At 37.5% G+C, this 27,441-nt stretch overlaps 1 protein-coding gene across 5 annotated transcripts; it reads left to right on the top strand.

The window, feature by feature from the left end:
* The first annotated feature begins 818 nt into the window (after positions 1 to 818).
* Positions 819 to 27,441, top strand: armc3 (armadillo repeat containing 3). Of its 5 annotated transcripts, none has more exons than XM_069191024.1 (18): positions 819 to 862; positions 2,562 to 2,610; positions 5,462 to 5,579; positions 7,238 to 7,363; positions 7,790 to 7,858; positions 11,424 to 11,599; positions 12,633 to 12,827; positions 14,307 to 14,490; positions 15,755 to 15,907; positions 16,443 to 16,551; positions 17,108 to 17,357; positions 18,746 to 18,882; positions 21,208 to 21,376; positions 21,485 to 21,585; positions 23,406 to 23,513; positions 24,900 to 25,097; positions 25,523 to 25,685; positions 26,621 to 27,441. In XM_069191024.1, exons 2-18 carry the CDS (start codon positions 2,563 to 2,565, stop codon positions 26,825 to 26,827), a joined length of 2,511 nt encoding a protein of 836 aa, XP_069047125.1. In that variant the 5' UTR covers positions 819 to 862; position 2,562; the 3' UTR covers positions 26,828 to 27,441. The 5 variants fall into 5 exon arrangements, with proteins under 5 accessions (XP_069047125.1, XP_069047127.1, XP_069047128.1 ...); XM_069191026.1 differs by having other exon boundaries at positions 843 to 871; XM_069191027.1 differs by lacking the exon at positions 819 to 862 and adding an exon at positions 898 to 1,510 and having other exon boundaries at positions 16,446 to 16,551.

Below are 27,441 nucleotides of genomic sequence, written 5' to 3'. Positions count from 1 at the left end.
TGTTTGACAATCTCTCTTTGTCCTAGGAACCACACCTGTAGTCCTAGATAGATGAGCTATAAGGTTCATTTACAGAGGACAGGTCTTGAAAGCGCTAACTTTTGTTGTACTTCTTAGCTACAAAACAGATGAAAAGAGATTTTATCACTTCTCTTCTCTTCCCCTTACTTGGAGATGCTCTCCTTGCTTTGAACAGTTCCCTAGAAAACTGCTGCATTTACTCACAGTAAGGACATCTGCCCACCTCCAGTTCTCAGTTCCCAGTTCTACTCCCTCTTGAAAACTGAGACTTGAAGAGTAATATATGGTGCACAGGAATCCACTTAGTGTCAGGGAATTTAACCCAAAATACTGAAACAGCAGATGCCCTGAACCTTATAGGAAGGCTACCAAGGTGCGTACATTACAGTCATTTCTTTATTCTTGAGGATTTCCGAAATGCCAGCTTGAAGCTTTATTCAAACAAGAAACAAGGGTGTTTGGCCTATCTTTAGGTACTCAGGCTCTCCACACTCGGTAGTGTAACAACAAATAGCTGTAAAGACATAGTCTAATAAGTAAACATATCTTTCTTGCAAATGGCAGGATTTAATCTTCGAAGATTCAAAGGTATTTCAGAAAAAGTTCAAGTCCAAAAAACCAACTGAGTGCCATTTAAAGAAACCTAAACAAAATTATTATTATTATTATTATTATTATTATTATTATTATTATTATTATTATTATTATTAGTCAGGCGTAGAAGGAAGTTAATAATATGTGTCACATTTGTTGATTTGTTGAGTATGCTGAGAACGTTTCCTAGCAACCAATGACAACAAAGAATCCGGTCACCACGATCCATTTCCGCAGAACCAGAAAGGTAAAGAAAGTACGGCACATCTTTTACTGGTTAACATCACAAGTTTTGATTTCCTTATATCCTTACAAAACATGCTTAACATTTTCAGAGCCGAAATGCGTTGTATTGTACCGTACGCGAAAGGAAAACGTGGAATTATCTTTTTACGCTACGTGTGGACGTGCAGTGCAAATCTGATATCTAAATACTTACACTCGAAAAAATGGATTGCCTAGTTGCCTAGTGAGCGATTAACTAGCTAAGCTTTAGACAAAAGCGAAAATAATATTTATTGCAGGAGATGAAAGGGAGAAACAGTAACGGCGTGATCTTTGATTGATTTTTTTATGTCGATGTTTCTTTTCCTTTGAATGTGGTAGTGAGCTTTACTACTGTATGAAACAAACTGTTGATCCCAGCACAAACACGAAGAAAAAAATGTTTCAATTCCTGAAAACATTGCTAATTACTGTTTTTTGTTGTTGTTGCCGTAAAATATAGCCACTGTTTAAATATTTAAAGTCCTGGTTTTGGTCAAGGCACTGAGCGCATTTAAAAACCTTATTGTGTACGTCTTGATTTCACTTGTGAAGTCGAAATATACTGTACTGTAAGCAGGAATTTCCGAGGAATTGTGAATAGCATGTCACCTACAGTAAGTGGTTAAATGTAAGCTTATATGTTTTTATGCAATTCTTCACACTGAATCTCATGTGTGATTTTTTTAGAAATATATTATAAAAATAACTTAGAGTACTACCCGGCGTTGTTCAAGAGTCCGAATTTTTGGTTTGAACTAGTGATTCCTGTATTTGTCGCTTTGAGAAATCCAGCCTTTCACAACTTGGGATTCAGAATTAAAAGTAATGTTCTTATGGTGCCATCGGTTCTGTTCCTTATAATGTTGAGATGGTGAAGTGGGCTGAGTTAAACATTTCTGTGAACGCTTTATAGAAATAATGAAGTATAATAAACATTTTTTTATATAGCGTCTTTAAAAGTGGTTTCTCAAAGCGCTTCATAGAACAGCGACAAAAAAGAAATACACAAAATGCACATTGGATAATATACGCATTGAAATGTAACAAAACCTTGTTTGGTTAAAAACGTACTGCTTCTATTATGTAGATATACCTTAATGATGTATGAAGTAACCTAACAGAAAGTAAATGATCTCCAAAAGCCACTCAGTTGATTCGTCCTAAGCTGAAATCATTTTCTAAATTAAAAATAAATAAATGCTGATATTTTATACATCAACTTACAACTGTACACAACCTGTACAAGAATGTCAAGGCAGTGTAGGTAGTCAATCTGACAAGTTTCATCAGGTACCATGTGTGCTATTCAGACTTAATCCTAAGGACTTGGTCTTTTCCCAAGATTTAAATATTTATTATAATAACTAAGTCAAATGCACCCAATCACAATGTACAAGATGAAACTGACAGCTTGGAGATTTGTCAATCCGTTGCCCATCTTGAAAAGTCTTTTTGATATTTTCTCTTTTTGTTTTTGACAGTATTATCTGCATGATTTTCAATTAAAATGCATATTCAATTACACCTTCAGCAGTTTGCTGATCTTTTTAGGGTCCACCTGCAGCAGTTACATGTACTGTACATAACAAACTGATTCTGTCATTGTACAAAATGTGCTGAGAAAACAAATTCTATATTAATATTGACTTCATATTTATTACTGGTGTTTCATATTTTAGGATGGGGAAAAAGGTGAAAAAGGAAGAAGAACCTCCAGCTAAAGATGTAGTAAGTATATAAAAGACTATAACACCTTCCTGATTTTTACAAAGGTGTGTGCAAACATGGGAATCTAAACTATAATGATTCCTTTTACTTGCTTTTGTAAGTATAACTATATTTAAGTTTTACTTCAAGCAGGGATCTCCCAAGTCCGGCTTTTGAGATACACTCTTTGGGTTTCCATTTCAATTAAGATCGTAATTACCTAATTGAAAAACACAACTGGACTGATAATTAGGTTAATTAGCCCTTTCGTTGAACAGTTGGACATTTCACATTTCCTATGAATTTTCTAAGTGATTACAAAATGACAACCATTAGAAAGGAACAAGTAATAGGTTTATCCCATGCTGAAAGGAGAAGTAAGAAAACAGAACGTTTTCGCTTTGGAGCCTTCTTCACACCCGAAGAAGGCCACAGCCGAAACATTGTGTTTTCTTTCTTCTCCTTTCCACACGGAATAAACTTATTACTCTCTCCTTTGCAGCCTATGGATGCTGACGCAGCTCCCCACCTGAACTACTTCAACCATTAGAAATGCAGTTATTAGCAGAAATCTGAGTTAAAATAAGAAAGTGAGGGCTCAGCTGGAAAGAATAACAGAAGAGTCTCTGGGCCAAGACTGTGCTTTAAAGATTGTAATGTGCCTTTTTCCACACTTATCAACGCATTATAAAACAATAATCTGAAACTCAGAAATAAAAAGAAGCAGGCCCAGGTGCCAGAAGAGATTAAGTTACAAACTAAACAGTCTGTCTCATCAATTGAGTAATAATTCCTCAGAATTACAGTGAAACCTATACAGTGCATTGCCATGTGTATGTCATGCACTAAAGACTGATAAAGGACTCCCGTTCTCTGTATCTGCCAGTTTTAGTCCACACAATAACTAAGCACGTCGATTGCCATAACTCCTACAACTCTTTGAACAATTTAAAAACATGGTGAAATTAACAAGACACTCAAATTCTGCAGTTTGACAATACTAGGTTCGTGGAACAGCCTGTTTGCTAAAAAAGGAAAGATACCAAAAGACTCAAAGCTGATGTATAAATCTTTTTTTAAACAAATGGACCCTGTCTTGTGAAAGAAGTGAAGCTTTGGGTTATTCTGAATCACTTTCTCCCACAGTCTCTAGTGCTTGGCTGAAGGCCAGCCGCGATGCATAATATCCTTTAGCTCTGTCTGCTTTGTACAGTAGGTTATTCTGAGGTACATTTGCAGGAGTTATTTGCATATATATTAGCAATTTAAAACTGTGCCTCTGAATTACACTTGTCACAGGAGGAAAAGAAAAGTTGCCAATGAATGAGAATATGATAACAATTATAAATAACAATTAATATTTCTTAATTATATGGTGCAGAGGGTGCTCAAAAACGTTTAATTACTTTATGACCTTAAGACTGAAAACTAGGACTAAATCTATGTCTTGTCAAAAGCATTTGCTGCTTCAATAAACATCATTAGCTGCTCTTCTAAATCTGTTTTCATCTCAATGCATCCTTAATTTAAGCACCAAAAACACCTTTATGTAGTTTATTGAGAAATCTAAATCAGTGATTCTTAATCTGGGGGCACATCCCCCCCTAGGGGTAGCGAGATGCCCATTCTGGGGGCACGACACAGGTCAGCGTTTTATAGAAGGTGAATCATCGAATACACAAATGAAACACAGGCATGTGTAAATGCAACTGCTTTTTTCATCACACCTACAGTGGGTATTTTAAGGTATGCTTAAAAAAGTGTAATTTTTCATGTAGTCTTAATTTGACCAAAAAATTAAAATAAATATACAGTATAATTATATCTCTTTCATGCCTAGTTATGATATATCTTTGTTTAATGAACTGACCTTCTTCAATGTTTTTTTGTAAGGGGTACAAGAACATATTTTGAGACCCACAGGGGTGCAGGCCGCATTAAAGGTTAAGAACTATCAGCCTAATTACATCCACTGACTTCCTGGTTTTCAGTGCTTTTCAGGGGTTTTCCCATAATATAAAGTATGTCCTGCTTGGATTTCGACATCTGATTTGAGCATTGCATACTAAGCAAGTACATCTTCTTGGATATGCCTCAAATGAAACAGTTAGTTTCGGGTTTAAAATAAGGAAACCATGCAGTATATAAAAACAGGCTTTGCAAAAGGTGAAGAGAAAGCAGGACAGTTGGGAAAAATATAACATTACACATTGCCATTGGTGGCAGCAAGAGTTTAATTGCATTCACAATTGACATTTTTCTTTTAAGTCTTCTCATTCTGGCAATTACATACTTTTGTATGTGGAAAGCTAGAATCCAGGAGTGTGTTCTTGGGGTAGACATCTTTTTGATATTGTGCTCAGCTGTTTTGCCCTTCTTCTACCTGCTGGCTGAATGTTCTGTTCTTTAGTTTTAATCTTGCCTGTGTCATCATTTTAGTGATATACAGTAAAAGGGCCTTATGCAATGAAAAGTATTAATACTTAATTAATTAAATACAGTATGTATTATACATTAATCAGGTAGTTCAGAGATTGATTATTGACCACCCAAGCTGGAGAGGTAATAAATGCTCTCCTGCTTTCTACTGTATGTTAGGCCAGTTGTCATTGTACTGTATTTGTAGTTGTCATGTGCATACACACATGCAATCACCTTTGGCTTCCATTTTGAATATCCTGAGGTTAATACTCTTCATGGTCATGTCATTATAAGCATACAATAGGAGCAGCAAAGAGAGCAAAGGAATTTCCATTTTAAAACAGCATTAATCCTTTTATGTCATACTGACATTTTGGAAACAGGAGGCTATAATCTGGATGTCACTTTGTTGCAAATTTAAACGTTGTCCCAACTTGATTTTATTTGACAGTTCGATCCTCTACCCATTGAAAGCAAAAGCGCAGCAACCGTGGTGCTTATGCTGAGCTCTCCAGAGGAAGAGGTTTTAGCCAAAGCGTGTGAAGCTATCCACCGATACGCCGAGAAAGGTTTGTTTAATATAGGCTATGTCTTCTTTCATATAGTTTTTGACTCTGTTCCTGCCTGTTCAGTTGGTGTACAATTATAGAGACAAAATCAGACCCAAGCCTGAACTATTTAGAGACTCAAAGAAAAATAATAATAACCTAATGCAGCTAGTTTAGGTTTAATTTCTCTATAAATTTTATACAATTATATTTAAAAAAGTCTAGAATACAGCAGAAGAAGGTCTCCAGTCTTGTGCAGAGATTGGACTAGTCTTAAGTTAGTTTAAGATTAGACATTGAAATAGGCATCTGATAGAGTTTAGCACTTTCCTGTCAACTTAGGCTGAGTAAAGATGGGTGTAACATAATGATATTTCCCATATCAAGTATACCATTGGTATAGCAGCAAGTATACCAAAAGGTTTAGGAACCACAAGTGAGCTCACTCTCTGAGGTGCATGCTCCACTTCTACTTTGAAGGCTGAAGAAGCCCTATGGCTGAGACAAAAGGGAAGACCAGGTAGCCTAGTAGGTTCAAGACCATAATTGGACGGACAATGATTTATTGCATCAGTGTTGGTCCAACCCTATAGCTGAGTGGGTTAATGTGAATAGATCCTCCTACACCACACCACTAGTTATCGGGCAATTTCCCACATAGTGCCAGTGTATCTCTAAAGAAATGTTGTCATGAATCAGCACCAAAAGCATACAGCACCTGTGATACTCACACATTATCTTCCTTTAGGTTTGTCAAGAGTAAAACAAGATTTATCAGTCACTAACACTCCATCCCTTTCCCTCAGATGTTCTTTCTGCTGCTGATGTGTTACCTTGAATGGTCTCTGAGCATGATGATCATTTTAAAATGGAATGGCATTCTATAGTCATTTGGCTGATAAGCAAGTTGTTTCTTCCTAGAATTTCTCATTGGTTGCCACTGCAGTCTAAAAATGGTTTCATAGATGGATCAGGTGTGGTGACCCTTTGCCTTCCAGGATGCAATTTGCCCTTCTCTGGATTAGTTTGCTGATTGTTGAAGCAGAACATCTCATTTTATGGGCAATTTCTCTCCCAGAAAGGCCACCTTCAATCCTGCTGGTAGTAACCCTGTAATCACCATTAATCAAGATGGGCAAAGTCTTGTATCTTTCATTGGTCTTGCTTTAGTTAAAATTGTGCCTTTTGAATGATATTTATACAGATTCTCAGCTCATTTGGGCAATTTTAGGCCTGGTGTTTTATGAAATAATATGAGTTGAACTCAGAATTTAGCTATCACAAGGAACATCTTTACACCTCAGTCTCTATACTGATTACACCTAAAATCATATATTATTTACAATTATGTTTTATTATCGCATAGGGTCTACTACAAGATCTGACACAGATTTCAGTCCGTGTCCATGACACTTATATTAAAAATGACCAAATACATTTAAAGCTGAACTTTCACACTGCCTTATTCATGGGCCCTATTCACTCTCAAATGGAAAGGATTCTCTAGTTTGCGAGATTACTTCTGTGCTTGTGCACTTATGCCCTTATATTTTTATTCGATCTTTCTGAAGGTAAAAAGATGAATTAGAAACAGTCCTCGGCCTGTCAGTGTGAAGGCTTGCCGAGTTTGAGGGTGTTGTGAAAGCTTGGCTTGTAAACATCTGTTTTATCCCCCGTAGGAGATGAAAACAAAGGGACTCTTGTTGGACTTGGAGCTGTGGAGCCTTTGGCCAGGCTGATCTCACACGAAGACAAAGTTGTGCGCAGAAATGCCATCATGGCTCTGGGCGTCATGGCTGCTCACAGTAAGGACACACCCATTCCTTTCAAATGCATCAACACTGTTAGGACTGAGCAGGAAGGCATTGAGCTGGGTTGTTGTTTATAAAGAGGAAGCTGATAAACAGACCTACACAGCCATATCAGAAATTCAACTTTCTATATCCATGAATTTTACATTTCAAATTCAAAACTGATTAAAGGGCTTCAGAGCAACAAGAGAATGGAATTGAAAGGACATCCAATATTACCACAAGGTTAATTTGAGGATTTTTAGATATTCACATTTGCTTTTATAACAACATGGCAATAATTGTCTTTTGTAATGAAGAGAATTTTGGTTTGTTTTTTTCAGTAACTCTGGAGGTCCAAGTTTCTAAACACTTTGCTTTTTAGGTTTACAGTGCTATGCTTCTGTTTGTATCATGTAACTAGTTTGTCTTTTTTTGTAGGTGATGTTAAACGGCATTTGAAAAAGTTGGATATTATACCTTCAGTTATAGGAAGACTACTGCCTGAAGGTATGTTTTTGTTCGGCCACTTTCTTGAAGGTGTATAAGCACCAGGATGCCAGCTTTTATTAATTAGTTATGTTATACATTTCACATTTCAAGACAAAACTCCTATTTCAGTACGCTGACAGAACATAGAACCTAACTACAGTAAATATAATCAGATTCAATGTTTGGAAATGGAAATTGAAGACATATGGAAGAACATGATGCAATTGAATAAAATCCAATGCAGTATTTAGTTAACTAGTAATAATAAATAATGGTAATTAGGAAAGACATTTTTACAGAATAATACTGGGGCCTAGTCCAAGTGTGGCAAACAGCAATCTTTTCTTTATATGTGTAGGATTCTATATATTCTATGTCTAAAATAATCGAAATTCTGATGATTAATGTTCCTAAATCCTAGAAATATTGAAGTCTCCCGGCCTTTAATCATATCAGCTCTTAACAGACATTCCAATCATGGGTCAACTGAACAGTTTTTATTCAGGTGTTAGTAATGATACTAATATTACTTCCATGAGAGAGGTGTGTGTAATGCATTCAGCAAAACTAAGTATGTAGAACCAAAAACATCTGTTATCATAAAAATATGTGAGATTGCCCCTGCTATTTGTAATAAACGCACATATGTTTTGCGATCCCATAACATGGGTTCCTGATACTTAGTGATTCACCACATTGTTGTGTGAAACAACCCTAGGTACAGAATTCCAGGAATCTGTACCACAAAGCACAAAACTGCCCACAAAGCAATATACTTAGAGTAGGAAACAGTTCAAAAATCATTGAGGAGTTATTATAAGATGTACAGTTTATTACTGAATCAAGAGGAATGCTAAAGAGTAATCAAACTATCATTTTATTTATCTGTAGTCTCATTTTCTTTTATGATTGCTGGATTGTTCACTCATTAGTCCGTCATGTGCCTCAGACTGCGCTGTGAAATAATCTGGTTTCATTTAGCTTGATGTGGTGCAAGCTATCATGCTCTGATGTGTTATTGCTTGTGCTTTCCAAAAAGTAGAATACTGAAAGGCTCGTTGAACCTTGAATGAGGCTTTTCTTTTCACTACATCAGGTTCATATAACACAATTATTACTTCTCTCCTCTTCCGTTTGGAGCCAAGGAAATTAGTTTCCTATGACTTCATCCATAGGAATGAAATCTTATGGACTTGGCTGTTGTGGGATAGTTGCTGTTTCCTTTTGGAAATACCGGACTGTAAATTACCAATGACAAGAATTTCAGTTTGTCTTTTAACTAAGCTACAATGCTGCTGCAGTTTACTGGAAGAGAGAGGAAGCACACTCTGGCAATGCTGTATCTTTTAAGTCATTAAAGCAGTCATGTCCATCCACTCACCAATACTACTCCTATAATGATTATACCTGTGCGCCGCAGTGAATACAGAATGTAGTTTAAACTTCAAACTACAAAGAAGGATTGAAAAAGAAAAGAAAAATCACAGCATCAACATGGCAAAATATGTAAGCAGCTGCAGCTCCAATATTAGTATCTAGGTTTTTATTAAAAATACTATAGATATTGATTTCTATACCAATTCTGAAACAAATCCAGTAATATTGCAATAATATTTAGTACTAATAATACTGGATAGCATAACTTAAATTTGAATAGAAAAAAAAACTATGAAGTGCTTTATACTTCATAAGCATACTAGGCTATTGATTTGGACATTTGGACATTGTATTATATTATTAAGGACTTTCATAATAAATAAATCTGATTCAAATATTCAAATTTTCATATATATGATTGCACACCCATGATTTTTTAAATCAACTATTTTTTAACACAGGATTATTTCAGTTTGTTCAGTTTGAAATACATTTCCCGTGTCTGACAGTGGCTGGAAATGTGTCAGAGGTGTCCCCAGGTCTCCTCTGGTTTGCATGCAGCCTACTGAAACCAGTTTCGTGCCACAATATGGAGACAAATTCCCTCGGCCTAACATGTACTTCAAAGCTAGGAAAAGAAAATGCCAAGTGGAAACATGGCAAAGTACTGTTTTTTTCAACATTTTGAGCTGTGTTAAGCATTCATAAGGGTAGAGAGCAGTGACAGCAGTAAATATGAAGCATCTTTTGCTCGGCTGAGGGATCACTTCTGCACAGTGATACAGTAGCTATCCTTTTAATTAGTATTAGTAACTTACTTCTGATACAGATTTATGATGTGGAATACATGACAATTATTCGACGTTCATATGCCTGTGAAGATTATTGAACACTTATTCATCTTTAAAAAAATTAGATGTTGCTCATGCAGTGACAACAGTGCTCATGTGTACAACAGACTGGTTTTTGAACACACAATGTGCACAGCCTTTGTGATATCAAGACCAATTTTATTTGAACAAGAATCACCGTAACCTTGAAACATTAAGTGTCTGGTGTCTGACATACAGCTTGCAATGAAAAGCAGCATTGGTCTGCTTAGGTGCCAGCTATTCAGATTGATGAGTTACTGAATGCTGGCTGTACCACTACTGCATCAGTGAATTAAAGATACTGATCTACACAAGCAACGGATCACTTACACCTGCAACAAATCCACTAAGATATCATCAGGAGAATGGCAGAATACTTCTGTGGCAGGTGACATTTTATTGAACAGTCATAACACTCTTAAATGGACAGTATCAACATTGTATGTTGATAATATATTGGCTAGAAAGCCAGTTAGGTTTTTTAATGCCTACGCAACATTTAACTCTCTTGAAGGTATCACAGTCTGCCATGAATGACCAATTAATTAAATTAATTAACCTATCCATCCATTTTCCAATGGATACTGCTTCCAATGGATACTGCTTCTACTGTATTGCTTTATCTGGAAGGAGCCAGAGCCTAACCTGGCAAGCAGCACGTGCAAGACAAGATCCACTCTGGATGGGACAGCATTCCAACACAGGACACACACACACACACACACACACACACACACACACACACACACACACACACCAGGGTCAGTTTTTACAGAAGCCAGTTAAGCTACCGGAATGTCTTTGGACTGTGGGAGGAAACCAGAGCACCTGGAAGAAGCACACGTAAGCACAGAGAGACTGTATAAATCCAATGCAGATACAGTAGCACCCCAGGAATTGAATGCAAGCCCCAGCACTGTGAGGCATCAATGCTACACTGCGCTACAGTGCCATCCTATTCAAAATATATATACTTTAAAAAAAAAATCAAACATGCATAGATTGCACAATAATTTTTTATGTTCAATATGTGTCTTCTATTATTTTTTTCATAGGGAAAATTCCTTTATTGGAATAAATGACTCACAAAGTTCTTAGCAATTTTTATATTATATTACTTAACTTAGCCATTATATTACTCTTAAAGCAGATAATTATAAAGACATACAGTATGTGCTTCCAATCAGTATACAGTACGCATACATACGTTATAGGTTACTTGTTGTTTTTGCTTAATTTATCTTTTTTATGTGCAGCAGCACACAGATGAAATAGTTCTGAAGTGGTTCCTCACTCTTTCCCCATATCTTTCTGTTTTTCATTCTTGTCTCCAGAAGATGTAGTCATCCATGAATTTGCCAGCCTGTGTCTAGCCTACTTGTCTGTTGACTATACAAGCAAAGTTCAAATATTTGATCATGATGGCTTAGATCCCCTTATCCATCTGCTGTCAAGTCCGGATCCTGATGTCAAGAAGAATGCGGTTGAATGCATATACAACCTTGTCCAGGTTGGGTTTACATTTTTTTGAGTCTCTGCTCAAGGGAGTTAAATTTGATATGTTAATTTGAAGTTTCTTTATACTGTATGAACACTACTTGATTTGTAATTTTGCAACTTTTACATTTACAGTATATAAAAATAATTTCACTCTAATAAAAATAAAGGAGCATGTGATACAATTACCAGGTGTATGGAACGATCAGCAAGAGCATTAAATGAATTGTCCATGCCTATATATTATTTGATGCCCTTTTAAAATGTAATCTAAAATTATTTATTTTATTTTTTTATAGTTTTACTTTGGTTGGTCATTGCTTAACTAAATATTCCTTCAGAAAAAAAGTACTTACTTAGAAGACATATATTTTAAAGAATTATTTCATAATACTGTATTTACAGAAATGTAGTAAGAGACTTTAAAAATACAACAAATGTTCCCAATTGTCATTTGTTTATTTTTAATGCATTTCAGCACATAACAGCTATTGAACACTAAATTCCCAGTGAATAACTTCAGTTAGCGGAGTGTTTTACTGTTAAATGAAGCTAACTTACTGTTCTTGTTAACATCCTAACTGTTGTTACAGAAGCAATTTTTTCTGCTTAGAATGGTTGGAAAGGAAACAATGATTTCAGTAGGCTCCAAGGAGCATAGTCTAAAACAACATAAAAAGCACACATGCAATTAAGGGAAAAGCATCTATCCATCCCCATTACCAGAAAGCCATTTATCCATGGTATGAGTTCCAGTAGCTCAGACCCTATCCCAGAACCAAAGAGCAGAATGTAGGACTACATCCTGGTCTGAATGCCAGTTCTTTGCAGGGCACACACACCTAAGCACACAGAGACCAGTTTAACAAGCAGCATATCTTCGGGAGGTATGAGGGAGCCAGCACACCTATAGAAAACCCATATGGACACAGGCAGAACCCATTAATTACAAACAGAAGACCCCCCCCCCCCCCTTTCTGGAATTAAGCCAAAGTGTTTTTCTCCTGTTTGCCACTTTTAATCACTTGTATATTTTGTACTTATAGGATTTTCCAAGTCGCTCTGCAGTCCGTGAGTTGAATGGGATCCCCCCTTTGCTGGAGCTGCTGAAGTCCGAATTCCCCATCATTCAGCAGCTGACTCTGACAACTCTAGCGCTGATCACCAATGATGGAGAAAACAGAGTAGCTCTGCGAGAAAACCAGGGGTTGGAGAGACTTCTTGAATTTCTTGGAGCAAAAGTAAAAAAAAACAACTCTCTCTATATATTTTACTGCTTTTATTGCAAACCTTAAACATTTATTTTGAAATTCATTTTGATTTTGCTGATTTTAGCTGCTGGAAATTGAATTATTAAGCTGCATCTCATTATTCTTCATGGCATGCCAATTTGATGATGTTGAAGTGAGCTTAAATATTTTGTGTCTCTTTATTCTTTGAGGAAAGTTGTTCTCACTGGAAGGACTGATTAACACCATAAAAAAATTAAAAGAAATTAATGAATCTGATGGCATTTGATGAACTTAAATGAACTTGGATATTTTTCAAATGAGAATATAAGTAAACGTATTTGTTATTCAAATTTATTTTGTCAACGAAAGACATTGAAACGCAAAGTGAATACGACTAAATTTCCAAAGTCGGTCTCGTTCATAAAATTCTGTTGAGGATGGCTTTTGATTTCTAACCATAATGTGAACCTTAAAAGGTTAATCCTTACCTAAAAAACATGCAAAACGTATGCCGAAATAGATCACAGTTTAACCCCTAAAGCAACGTTTGTTCTGCAATGATTTATCGATAATTTGTGTTTTGTTCTGAGATAAAGGTACATAAAATAGAAAAAAAACATAGTCTTTTGATTATTTTATAAATAGTATAACTACTGTACATACCTGTAACTATACAAGTATAGCTATTTTATACTATATATATTTGACTATATTAACTATATGTATTTGATAAATTAAGGAAATTCCACATATAGTAAAAGTTTTCTGGGAAATAAAGTGGTTTTTAGCAAGAGTAATACTGTACTGCATATGTTAGAGGGGTTTAAGAAAGTAAAGATGAATAGTTCAGACAATGAAAGCTGTGGCTATACAAAGTAAATCAACTGGGGTTAAGAGCTGGTAAATGTCCAGGAAACAGCAAATGCTGATTAAGCAAGAAATTTCTAACAATATTAAAGTAATTAATTGGGACCCTCAGGGAACTGTTTTAGAGGCTCTGATCTTGCTGCTCTTTCTGATGTAAATTGATTATCTTGACTGTTAATAAAGGGAATTTCCAAAGCCAAAAGAGCAGGAGATGGAGATTTGAAAAAAAAACACTATGTATATATGTATATACAATCTAAAAAAATGCAAAATTTTTCAGACACAATTCTGAATAGGGGAGACACCTCATAAGTGATTTTTAATCTGGACAAATACAACATGAAGCTGGCTGGATTCTATAGCATAAATATTGAACACCTGCTACTACACTAAAAGTAAAGGTGTTTAAGCTGGCACATCATTGCTTTTCTCCAGACAATGGAAAAGAGAAATAAAAAGACAAGAAAAATGCTGTTGGTTTATCCTTAAAAATACCAAATCTAAATTAAAATGGAGTGAAGTTAAAAATGAATGAAGTATAATGACCTCCAAACGTAATTATTGTATTATTTTTATTAATAACAACAATGAATATGCCTTGGGTTTTTTTCTGCTCCACAGGAATTTAGTGACCTGCATGTGGAAGCCCTTCAGGTGATTTCAAATTGCCTTGAAGACAAGGAGGCTATGCATCTCATTCAGGAGACTGGGGGTTTAGATAAACTCCTCCAATTTGCTGAAACAGCTACCCTTCCAGAGGTTCAGATGAATGCAACGAAAGCTATTTCAAGGGCAGCGCAGGACAGTATGTCACTTTTTGTGTCTATGTCAGGAATTATATAATTCACTTAGGGTCCTGCTTTCAAAACACTAAGGTAATAAATACATAATTTCTTCCCATGGGGATTTAAGAAGTGTTTCAGATGTTGATCCCTTAGTATTTGTGTTTCTCTTTGTGACTGTAAAATTAGTAATGCATCACCCATCCATAGTCAAAACCAAACCAAGGACATACTGTATGGATCAGTAAGTCTTACTTCTATTACATGTAAGCTTATGGACACAATTCATAGAACTAATTTGTATGACAATGACAACAAGAGTCTGAGAATAGTTGCCAGAACTAAATTGCCAGAGTTCTTTCAACATTTTGAAACAAACTGAGAAAAAGATAGAAACTGAGAATATGATATGGAAAATGTAGATGTTTTAAGGTTTTTGATAAAGGTCCTCATAAAAGATTAATTGTCAAATTACAGGTGATAGGCATCCAAGGAAATGCATGCATTTGAATCAGGTAGAGGTTAATTGATACAGAAAACAAAGAGAACAAGATAAGAGTATATATTGGAATGCTAAAATGAGGGTGAAATTCCACAATGATCTGCAGAAGAGTCACTGCTCTTGAATATACTGTATGTATCAATGATCTAGGTTCTGGCATAGAAAAGATATTCAAAATTAGGAAAATACCTGGCTGATGACATTTAATGTAGACAAATGCTGTATGTTACAGTATATGCAGGTAGAAAAAACATGAATATAAAAATGAAATAAAAAACAATGAGCTTGAAAAGGCAACCTATGAAAAATAATGCAAATTCTGTGGGCTTAATACAAAGGCTAGAAAGAGCTAAAATAAGAGAACAAAAAATGGTTCCTGGTTGTATATGAATAGGTGAAGAGAGTTAAATCTGTTAGGTCCAGAACAAAGATATATCAAGTATATAATATTCTAGCTGATTTCTAGCTTCAATATACCCCATCCATGAAAAGATTATCTAGAATTCAGTTTTGTTTTCCTTTTTCTCTACCAGTAATTGGTATCATTACTATGTGAATACTCCAATGTTTTCTACAGTTTGTACTGTATGTCTGAGTAGGCTTAATCCAAGTCCCGGCAAGCAATGGGCACAAAGCAGGATACACCCTGGATGGGAGACCAGTCCAAATACAGACACAAACACACACACTCACACCAGAGCCAATTTTCCCAGAAGTCAAGTAACTTACGAGCTCTGTTTTTTTTCCCAGCTTTGCTCTGATGCAGTTTAAAATGTTTTTGAAAGGTGAAAACAGGAAGATTTTGCACGAACACGATGTTGAGAAAACCCTGGTTTCCCTGCTAGCGGTGGATCACGACGGGGTGAGAATCGCTGCCTGTCTGGCCATTGCTGTCATGTGTGACCTTTTGGCCAGCAAGGATTCCTTCAGAAACCACGGTAAGACAACGACAGCAAAACTGAATCATGAGTCACTGACACTCTTCAGCGGGCTCTTGCTTGACACTGTCTGTATGCCACAGGTCAGTTTAATATATCTATTTGTCTGTTGTATATACAGGATCTCTTTATTTCATAGATATCATATCTATAAGAGTCTATTTAATAATAACTTATTAAGGCCATAATCTAACAAACCATCTATGACAAATACATCTCAGTCTCTCTTATCTTTTCTTCCTAATTTCCAATGTCATAAATGATCTTTCCAGTCCTATTCCAGTACTATTAAGTGTCTGTTTAGATATCCATCTTCTAGCCAGGTAGGAGAGACCAGATAAGCATGAACTTCTTCTCCATTCATTGCCTTGATTGCGGGTTTACCTGAGTCTCTTATAAACTCGAGAAGATCAAAGTCCAGATATGCTCTGCTTTTTCTGCATTTTTAATCAGCATCAGGGATAGCCCTGCAGAATTAACAGCCCCCAAAAGAGCAGCCTTGTAAAGATAATCATTGAGCTCTTTTGTCTTCCAGAAGGAGTTCGGCCTGTGGTTCAGTTGCTCAGCAGTGAGAATGGAGAAGTCAAAGAAGCTGCTGCCTTGGCGCTGTCAAAACTGACACAGTCCAATCAGCTGAATGCTTAGTAGGTGTCAGTGCATGCTGGTCTTTTCCGAAACCCTGGAAGCGCTTTGCTGCTTGACTATGGCAACCGATAACGTTTTCTGCATTTGTGATAAACTCTTTAAAGGTAGAGGCGTTTTCATGTTTTTTTCAGGACTCGGGTACTTTGGCTCGGTCGAGGCTTTCAAATTTTAAGATAAATCGAAACACGCCACGTGCAGGGAGCTGAAAATATAATCGGGCGAGGAGATATTTATGCTGGTGTGCCATGAACGTTTTGGACAATGCAAGGACATTGTAGATATTGAGTTTTCTGAGAGGGCAGTTAAGCACATCCAAGACTCTAACCTATCTGGCAAGCCCATCCTTGGTGTGAGGTTAAGCTTTTGAGTTCCTGAGACGTAGTTGATATGTCAGCAGTGATGTGTGCTTTTGAGTTGCATTCTGGGGTGCCAACACTGCCGCATCTGTCGGTTTTCCATCCACACAATCAATCGACCAACCCACCGAGCGCCTTAACTCCTCTGAGACAGGCGGCCCCCCGTCTGCTTGTGTTTCTCTCGCCTGCCGTGTCACAGCGCCGTGTTTGAAGCCGAGGGCGAGGAGCCGCTGGTGCAGCAGCTGTCGGACGCGAGGGACGGGGCCGTGGCCTACGCGGCCGCCGTGCTGACCAACATGGCGGCTCAGGAGACGCTGCGCCCCGGCATTCTGGCTCACGGGGTCACGCCGGCTCTGGCGGAGGCGCTGCAGTCCGGCAACAGCCTCGTGCTGGGCAATGCCGCCCTGGCGGTGGCGGCTCTCGCCTGCGATTCGGAGGGACGAGCCGAGGTGAGGGAAACGGATCCGAGCGGAATAAATCTGCTTTTGCCAGCTCAGCTGCAGGGGGTCGATCACACCGGCCGTGAACCTCCTTTACACGAGCCGTGCCTCTAATCACGCCAACAAGATCGGACTCCTCTAATCCAGCTCAGAATTTTGATGTTCTGGAAACGCAAACTGAGCCGGCAGTACGTATATATACAGTATACACTGATGGAAAAAAGAAATGCAACACCTCCTCCTCCACACTCTGGCCCTCCCATCTGTGTGGGACAGGCTGGACAGTGACTCACCCGTGAAGAGGACCTGAGGCCACTGCTGACGAGTCCATCGCAGCCTCTGTCTGGCCCAAGCCAGTCGGGTGTGACGTTGCTGCTGGAAATGGTGTTAATGGAAACCAGTAGAGGGCACTCACCCCAGTATGGCAGGGACACAGTACTGTAAAACTGGAGTCCTGATTCTCTGTGGTCATTAAAAATCCCAGGGTGTTTCTCGTAAAGAGTAAGGGTGTTAACCCTGGAGTCCTGGCCAAATTCCCCCCTGGCCTTTACCAATCATGGCCTCCTAATAATCACCATCTATGAATTCATCACTCTGTTCTCCTCCCCACTGATAGCTGGTTTGAGAACACTGGTGCACTTTGACTGCCGTTGCATCATTCGAGTGGGGGGCTACACATTGGTGGTGGTGGAGGGGAGCCCCCATTACCTGTAAAGTACTTTGAGTAGAGTGTCCAGAAGGGCGCTATATAAGCGTAAGGATTATTATTAGATCAATCCTTTCAAGGACCAGCCACTTCAACCTTAACTGCTTTCCCACTTCCATATGAACTCTGAACTCTCCCTCCTCAGCGATCTAACCTCCCTCTACAATTCTGTTTGCTACATGTAAGGTTAAATTTTACATACACATGCAATTGTGTTCAGCTTGTCTTTCCAATTTATATTATTTTTTTAATATTGTATGCGTAGTACAGTATGCATACTTCATCACTGTTCTCTTGCTGTACCAAAAGCAAATTCCACCAACTCTTTCTGTGTGGCAATAGACAATAAAGTTAAGGTTGTGTACGGACATCTGTAGTGAAGAAATGTGCTGAATGAGCAAACTGAAAGATATAGTGATTGGGATCAATAAAGCATTATATGAAAACTAAGAACCAGTTCAACAAATATTACTATTTTGGAATTTATTGAGTAAATGAGCGCTTACAGTCCTTATATAATACTTTATGCTTAAAAGGTATTGTTTTGAATCAATTATCTTTAAATAACATGTAATGGCTCTGTAATGTGATCATGTGCTTTTGTAGAAAAGGCATATTAATGCTAAAAATGTCTACACCTATAAAAGTAATATTAATTAGGAACGCTTAACATCTTTTCATTAACTGGTAGCTGAGAAATGCAGGGGGCCTGGTTCCACTGGTAAAGCTGTTGAACTCCAACAACACTGAAGTAAGACGCAATGCATGCTGGGCAGCCCTGGTTTGTGCCAATGATGAGCCCACTGCAGTAGAACTGTGCAAGTTAGGGTAAGTCCGCAATTTTATATATATATATTTATTCAACATTGTTGGGGGGATATCACAGTGGTGCAGTCATTGAGTGCTGCACCCTTTGCCTTGCAGAGCTGGGGCCCTGATTTCAATTCCTGGGGTGCTATCTGCTTGAAGTCTTTATTTTCTCCCTGTGTTTGTGTGGGTTTCCTCCAGGTGCTCTGGTTTCCTCCCACAGTCCAAAGACATACTGGTAGGTTAATTGGCTTCTGGGAATATTTGCCCTGGTGTGTGTTTAAGCATTTCGGGGTCAATGTGCGCCCTGTGTTGGACTGGTATATCCTGCCTTGCACCATTGTGACCCTGTATTATTGGAGAAGTGTTACAGTTCCAGCATCACGCCACCAGAGGGCACCCCAACTTCTAGTGCCTACTTCATCTGTGCAGCGGAGGTGCAGATTAAGCACATGGCAGTAGCCAATCCCTGATTGCTACCTCACCACACCTCCCCTCTCCAAACCTGCTTAAACCCTGTTCTTTGTTCAAGCTGTGCTTAGTATTGTTTTCAACTCTGAGTTCTTGAGCTGGTTCTCGTGCTGAATTCTTCCCGGACTCCTTGCCGGACTCCTGGATTCTGGCCTGTTTCCTGACCTTGGCTTTCGGGTTGTGTTTCTGGTGCTTGATGCTAAATTTGTCTTTTGGCTTTGAACTTCTGCTCGCCTCTTGACCCAGGCCTTGGATTTCCTTAATTAACTGCTCTAGGATATTTGTGAGCTTGAAACCCGCATAGGGTCCATTACTTGTTTTTGGAACTGTGGACCAGCTTAACAATAAGGCAATTGAAAAATGGGTGGATAGATTTACCTACCACCCCAATGTGCTAAAATCAGATAATCAGCATTCTTTTTTAGGATGAACAAAGCAAATCGTTTGGGATCTCCATTTGAGACTGTGCTGACTCACACAGCTCAGCTCATCCCTCATACAGCATACGCATAAACAGGTGACAATTCTGTGTTGTCATGGACAGCCTCACCTTTTAAAGAGTCTTTAGAGAATAAACGTGGTCCTGAGTTTGTCAATAATAACGTATTTTGTACTGCTTTGAGATGTACCTGAAGCATGTCAGAAAGAAGAGCATTTTTCTCTTGTGTTAATTGATTAACATTTAGAAGATACTGAGTAAGAGTACACGGTTCAGAGAGGGGATTTTTTTCTCATTCAAAAGATGGGAAAACAGTCAGATTTGCTTCATGGCAACAGTTACAGTTATTAAGTGTTTAAGTCCAAGTCTGGAAATGGAAAGTCTGCTTTGTAATATGATCTGAAGTTTGTTCGTTAATTAGAAAAAGTGGAGCATATTTGTGCACTGAAACAAAACGCTCTGAAAGCTGCCTTGTGGGTTTTGGCAAATTGTACATGATTTGCAAAGGAATTAATTATCTGTAGAAGTTTTTGCTGTTACTTGTTTTTTTTTAGTCTTCACGCATTGGAGATTTACAAACTGCAGTGTTTTAGTTAATCTTTACACAAAAGCACCACTAGGTGGCAATAAACTCGGTGTAACTCAATTCAGTACAGTATACATATGCATCTAGTGCTTGACATTTTCTATGTACTACATATTTTCAAGTAACAAAACTCCCTTTACACCACTATTGCTTTTCTTTAAGTGGTACGTGTGCTCTAATAAAGAATAACATATAATGCAGCATATTATATAAAATATACTTTTTTTAGAATTAAAAAAGTAACAATTTTGTGTTTTAGATAAAACACGATATATAAGGAATTCAGGAACAATATATATATATTATACATCAGATGTATTCAGATATAATAAATCAATTCAGCAAATCATTACGACTGTATTTCATTCTTTTCAAAAGTAAAATCTTTCATTTGTAACAGGACAAGAAGCTGAGCGCAAAGAATAAACCAGACTCACATTTGATTAACAATTGAGTTTGGGGCTACTTTATGCTCATGGTAGTGGTGTCGTAATACCTGTAGGAAGATCTCTGGAATCTTCCCAGGGTATGGAGAGATATTGTCAGCTAACTACTGTGTTCCACCTACAAATAAAGGAGAAAATCAGCACTTCAGTCAGGACATAAAACATTTTCTGTTCATAATTTTTTTTGTACTTGTAATCCCTTTACATGAGGCAGAGGTTGTTTTCTGACAACTGCCATATATGTACCACATGCGACAAACCTACACAAGATCGTCTGCAAATAGAATAAATTAAGGATGTGTCAATAATTTCGACATGCTTACAGGGATTTTGTAATCAACATGTAGTGCAGCGGTATACTTTCTTTACACATACATTTACATTTTCCATTATTTATTTTACAGGGCCTTGGAAATCCTACAGGACATCAATTTATCATCAAATCGCAGGAATAAATTCAGCGAAGCCGCCCTGCTTAAACTACTCGACAGCAACCTTTCCATTAAATACAGTCTGACGGGCTACTTGTCACCCACAGATCTAATCACTGATGGGTTTTATGATCCTGGACAGGTAGTTACCGAGTAACAGTTTTTCTTTTAATCTAACTGGAGATACCGAGAAACAATTTCTTAAAATGCGTTATATCCATTGAACTCGCGGTTTTTAACTTTCTTCCAGGTCAAACCCGGGCACAGAATTCTTACATTAGAAGATCTTTCTAAACAGGAGGTTAACCAGCATCGTCCAGTAATATTAGTTGACGGCAAACCACATGAACAGTAAGGTTTCTTATTATTTTAAGTTTACAAATGTTACCAACAATGTAAGAAAATGCACCAGGCCCCCTTGCCTGTACACTCTGACTTGTGGCGTTGCTCTAAACGGGACATATTTCCATTTAAAACAATAATGCTATTTTTTATTCGGAAGAAGCCCGGCTTGATTGAAGAAACGGCTTGATTTTCAAGAACTTTTACTTTTTACCTTTCTAGTAGTTTTACAGACCTCTCTATGTTTTCAACGAATGCTTTTAATCTTCGAGGCATGCTAATTTTGTCCTTTATTCCTTTTTGCCGTATGAAAGTTTCCTGGGTACTGTACATTTTGTCTTGGGTCTCCTCCGTTTGTCTTGGGTCTCCTCCGCAATTGTCACCTCCGTTTTCAAGGTTTCTACAGTATATCGTTGAATTTGGGGTTAGCATTACCGTAACCTATTGTCTTTTTCTGTATTTTCTTTAGTTTCTTATTCACATTTCATTTATATATTATAGATATTATAGACCTGAACACTATCTTATAATCTAGTTGGTAATATTTTTGTTTCCTTAAACCTTTCTTTTATTTTGTAATTGTTTAATTTCCGTGTTTTTATAAAGTTTGAAAACTTTGTTGGGTTTATTTTTAAACAATTTAATCATGTTATGTTTTTTTTAACTGTGCTTAAACAAAACTATACAATGTATATTTTAACCTTGCTTAGTGCGTATAATTTACTTAATGTTCATTGCAATAAATAACAATAAAGCTAGTTTATAACAAAACCATATTTATTTTTTTATTGCTGGAGTCCAAAAGCAATTACAGACCATAAAAAGGAACAATGTAATGAAAAAAAAAGTCATAAATGTGTAAGATATAATTCCATACACAATTTCCAGACATAAACCTGTCCATTTTTTCAAAGAACCACAGATTAAATACATCAAAAACCACAATTTAATGGTACTGTATAAAGTAAAGCCCTCTTACTACTGATAAAAGCATTCTAATATGGTACTTAAAATTGAATAGTAACTTCTTATTTTTAAATAAAAATATTTAAAAGTAATGAATAGAACTCTGTGTAATGAATAATAGCCAAAATAGAACCAAAAGTAATAATAAACTAAGAGAAAGCATAATTTAACCTAATCCCACAGTAAATTAAAAAAATGTTTAGGCCTATAATTGGACGCTTGTTTAGGCCTATAATTGGACGCATGTATATTCAATCAGTTAATTTTCATGACCAACTTCACTGGAATAGTTAGCTTAATATACAGCAGTCCCATCGATATAAGTGCTAACAGGTCAATTCTGTTGTTCTGTATTGGTTTCATGATGGTTCATGGGTTTCTAACAATTCATCTTTAAATGTAACACCTACAGTATGTAAAACCTACAGTAGCTACCAAAGGTAGGGTCTCTTGTTTCCAATGAAATGAAGTTTACAATTCACTGAACTGATCCAACTAAAGTGTAAAAAAAGGCATGTTTTTAAGCATGGCAGTTCTAGATCATTAAAGTGTGCAGGATATCATTACCGCTTGAATATTAAAGGAAATATTGGCATTAAATAATTATTGTAATGCCCTTATACTGCACGTTTTAGATAAATAATATAAGTCTCCTAGCTTTCAATGTGCTAGTACCTTCTGGATTTATAGATTTTCATCATAGATTTGACACTCACACCCATCTCCCAATCTGTACCGTATGTATTGGAGTTGGGTTCTGCCCGGACAGAAGAAAGACCAGTAGTCACTCCCTCTGCTTTAGAATACTGCATCTCAGTCACAGAATTCTAAAAAGATACACTGACTGTTCCGTTTCCACCCAGGGTCTCTACAGAGTCCGCACCCATCGACGAGAAACAGCAGGACGGCCTGGGAGCAACCCGTTCCCCCTCAGTTTTGAGCAAGAGCAGCACTAAAGAGAAAACCCCGAGGTACAGTATGTCCGAGTTGGCCTCCACTGGAAACGAGCTGGGCCCAGAAGTGCAAAGCGCAAAAAAAAAAAAAAACGAGTGCACAAACCCCCCAAAAAACCGACACGACGTGAACAGAAGTGAGAGCACAAACAAAAAAAAAACAACACGAGGTGAACAGAAATGAGAGCACAAACAAAAAAAAACAACACGAGGTGAACAGAAATGAGAGCACAAAAACCACAAAATAACTCGAATAAAAACTGAGAGCTCCCCCCCCCCAGAAAAAAAACTAAACTCAAACAAAAATAGGAGCAGAAACAAAAAAGACTACACAAAAAAACCTACACAACACAAACAGAAAAGTGTGCAAAACTAAATACGGGTTCAAAACTGAACTAGGTTCTCACAATGGACATGTCTGTGAACTTGTTTTTGTTTTTGTGTTTTGCATCTCTAGGCCACTGTAGTCATTTGCTGTAATGTTGAATATTTTGAATATAACAGCAAAGATGACAGACAGGGATTCACTTCTATCATTCATAAAACTGTTCAGTTTATTTACATTTTTTACTACTATGTTACTCCTAGAAAAGCACTGCTCAGTTAGAGGGGAGGAGGGCGAGATGGAGGGGATTCAAATTATTCATGTTTTTCACTATCCGTTTGAAACTGCCCATGTGAAAACCTTAAAATATTGATTGGAAAAAAAGTGATCAGTCTGAGCACTCGGGTTTAGATTTGTAATCTTGCTTTTAAAAATGTGGATACATGATTTTTAATTTTGGAAAATTATACATCAGTGGAAGGGGGGTGAATACTTTTGCAAGCACTGTATTACCACAAAACAATTGTAAGTGGATATGTGGGCCTGTGAATCAAATATTTACTTGGGTTTATCAGATTTTATATGTAAATATAGGATATAAATGACCACATGAAGATCATTTATTTTTGAATGTATAAATTTAAGTATAGCAATTTAGGTCATTGTCATTAATAATTTATACAGTCATGCATTCAGAATAAAGTTTGTTTATGATATTCTGTATATACATCCTACAAGGATTTACCTCTTTCTTCATTAAAGTCAAATGATTATGCAATGTAACATTAAAATCCAGTACTAACGGATACCTGTTGGTTATCATGGGTGTTTTCATTTGTTATTATTGGAAGAAATAGCATTAACTGAGGCAATTTTGAAAGTTTTTTTTCATGTGTCTTTTGTCTGTGCATCATCTGCTGGGGCCTCAATTGTTCCAGTTATAAGGCAGAGCAGATGATATGATATTCTATACCAACTAGCGAGGGATGTACAAATATTTGTCATTATACCACTGACACATCACTGTTTAAATTCATAGCTGGATAGCAATGGAGTGGTAAATAATGTGTGTATTGCAGTAAAGGAAAAAACAAGGGGAAGAAGGACGACGAAAAGCAGAAAGATGAGGATGAAATTAAATCCCCACAGGAAACAATCACAGAAAACAAACCAGGGATTCCCAGTTCTGACTCCGCATTTCATGCACTGGTCTCGGAGGCCGCAAAAGCAGTATTGCCTCTTCATGATACAAGGGAACAAGTTATTGGACTTGCAAAGTAAGTATCCTTCCTTCAGTGAACATAACTGTTTAAGTATCGTAACACCTACAGCACTTTCAGCATTGCAGACAAGCTGGCTAGGTTAGCTGACCCACATAGACATTCCTTAAATGACTCCTTCAGATATCCCAAAAGCTGTCCTGTGGAACTCGTCTATTTGAAAAAATTAAAGGATTGCTGAGGGCGTCCTGCAGTATAACAGTGGGAACTGGGAAAGTTATTGTGTCTGGCAAGATTTCTGTTTCTAAAATCATGGAGGATTTGATTCCTTTTTGTTCTGTGCAATTGGTAGGAGTCTCATGAGATTTATAGAGAAACCTTAAAGGAAATATTCAATTGATTTCATAGGACAGGTCAGAAGGCTTGGTTGTCAGAGCATGTCACAGCAAATTCAAATTTCACAAATGTCTTGGAAAACACAGGCTTGTTGCAGATGCCATGGGTGGAGACGTCGAGAGAGACAAACTCCATGAATTCAGCTGGGAACTCCACCTCAGTGAACTGAAATACGAACTGAAGTCCAACATCGTCCCTATTGGAAAGATTAAAAAGGGAATCTTCTACCACAGAGCTTTACTGTTCAAGGTGGTATCACATTTCAGTCCTTCCTCTCCGCCACTGAAGGGTTTAGATTTCAGTTTCTGTTAACACACCATTATTGTGTCATTATTGTTTTATTTGTCTGATGTATTTATCCAAAAAAGCTTGCATTACAACTGAACCCTTTAAACTTAAAGTGACAGTGAATAAGGCACAAGGCTGAGTTCTGATGAGAATGGTTTAAAACAGCTGCTGGGTGCAACAGTACAACACACAATGGGAAACAAAAATGCAGAGGAAGATACAGGAAACCAGGACAGATATACTTAAACAGGCAAACAAGGGAAAAAAGACTGAGCATAATACTGAAAATGAAAGTAGGCAGCAAAATTAAGAGACCATCAAAATGTGCCCTTAGTTTGAAATTGAGATTAATTTACTTAACGATGTGCACATGAAACACCTAAGACTTCTCAAGAGTCCAGGAGGATTTCTAACACATAACAAGCTCTAGGGACTATTTCTGTTTTGGTCATTCTGGGATCTCCAAGCCAAGGCAAGTGGGGATGGCACCAGACTTTCGTTAAAGAAAATAATAAATCAGCCAGCATGTTTTATGAACATTTGCATCAGTGCATTTCAGTCCTGTGCTCTGTATGCGTTTTCAAGATTCTGCTTATGAATGAAAATGTAAGCAACATTTGTATGAGTAGCTGAAAGGAAGGAAAAAGTCCATAATTACTATTTCAACATTGGGTATCTCAGCAGTCATTGAAATCCACAAGTGACTTAAACCGATATCAAATTAATACTTATTACAGGAGGTTAAAGAAAGATTTTATTTTTAAAAATCGGTTGAACTCATTAAAAAAACACCTTTCCTGTTCTCTGTACTTCTTCGCTTCAACGTCTTAAATAAAAAAGTTCATTCTCAGTAAAACAAAGCCCCCTTAGTAAACAGCAGACCTCTTCTTTCTCAGGCTTTGGCAGACAGAATTGGAATCAACTGCAGCTTGGTTCGTGGAGACTACAACAGGGCGTGGAATGAGGTGGCGATAGTGGAAGGATCCCCTAAAGTTCCTGGACCTCGTCTTCAACCAAAAACCTACATAGTTGACCTCATTCACAGGCCCGGACGTCTAATGAAGAACAGCAGCCCTGAGGCCATCCAGTATCAGACCATTTAATTCCCCATCTTCCTTAAACCACAACGACATGGCCACAGCAGACGTTCATGTGCACAGAAATGGGATGTGAAAGATGTTCGTTTTACAGTTTGAAGAAGTATTGAATATTGTTAAGTCGTGCTTTGAAAAAATGAAATGAATGGAATGTTATGAATGTATGGTTTCTTAGTGAATTACAGTAATCACTATGCATTACAGAAGTGGTATGCTAATTTTACAGCTCCCTAATATGAGTTGCATGTTTTGGTTCTACAATTTCGTATTTGATGGGCTGCATGGTACCCTGAGGGTTAGCATTGCTGCAGCACAGTGCTGAGTCTCTGGGATCAGTTTCTGGGGTGCTGTCTGTGTGGAGTTTTTATGTTCTCCCCGTGTTCTCATGGGTTTCCTCTGGGTGCTACAGTTTCCTCCCGCAGTCCGAAGTCCAATACTGTTATGTTAATTGGCTTCTGGGAAAATTAGCCCTGGTGTGAGTGTGTGTGTCTGTGTGTGTCCTGATATGGACATGCGACCTACTGTATTTAGTTTGTATCCTCCCTTGAGCCCATGTCTTTCTGTGATAGGTTCCAGATCTCCATTCACCCTTTATTGAATAAAGTTGCTAGAAAATGGAA

This window comes from Lepisosteus oculatus, chromosome 6 (assembly GCF_040954835.1).
Source record: "Lepisosteus oculatus isolate fLepOcu1 chromosome 6, fLepOcu1.hap2, whole genome shotgun sequence".
Lineage (NCBI taxonomy): Eukaryota > Metazoa > Chordata > Actinopteri > Semionotiformes > Lepisosteidae > Lepisosteus > Lepisosteus oculatus.
The sequence above is the reverse complement of the archived record's forward strand: the minus strand, read 5'-3'. Positions and strand labels throughout refer to the sequence as shown.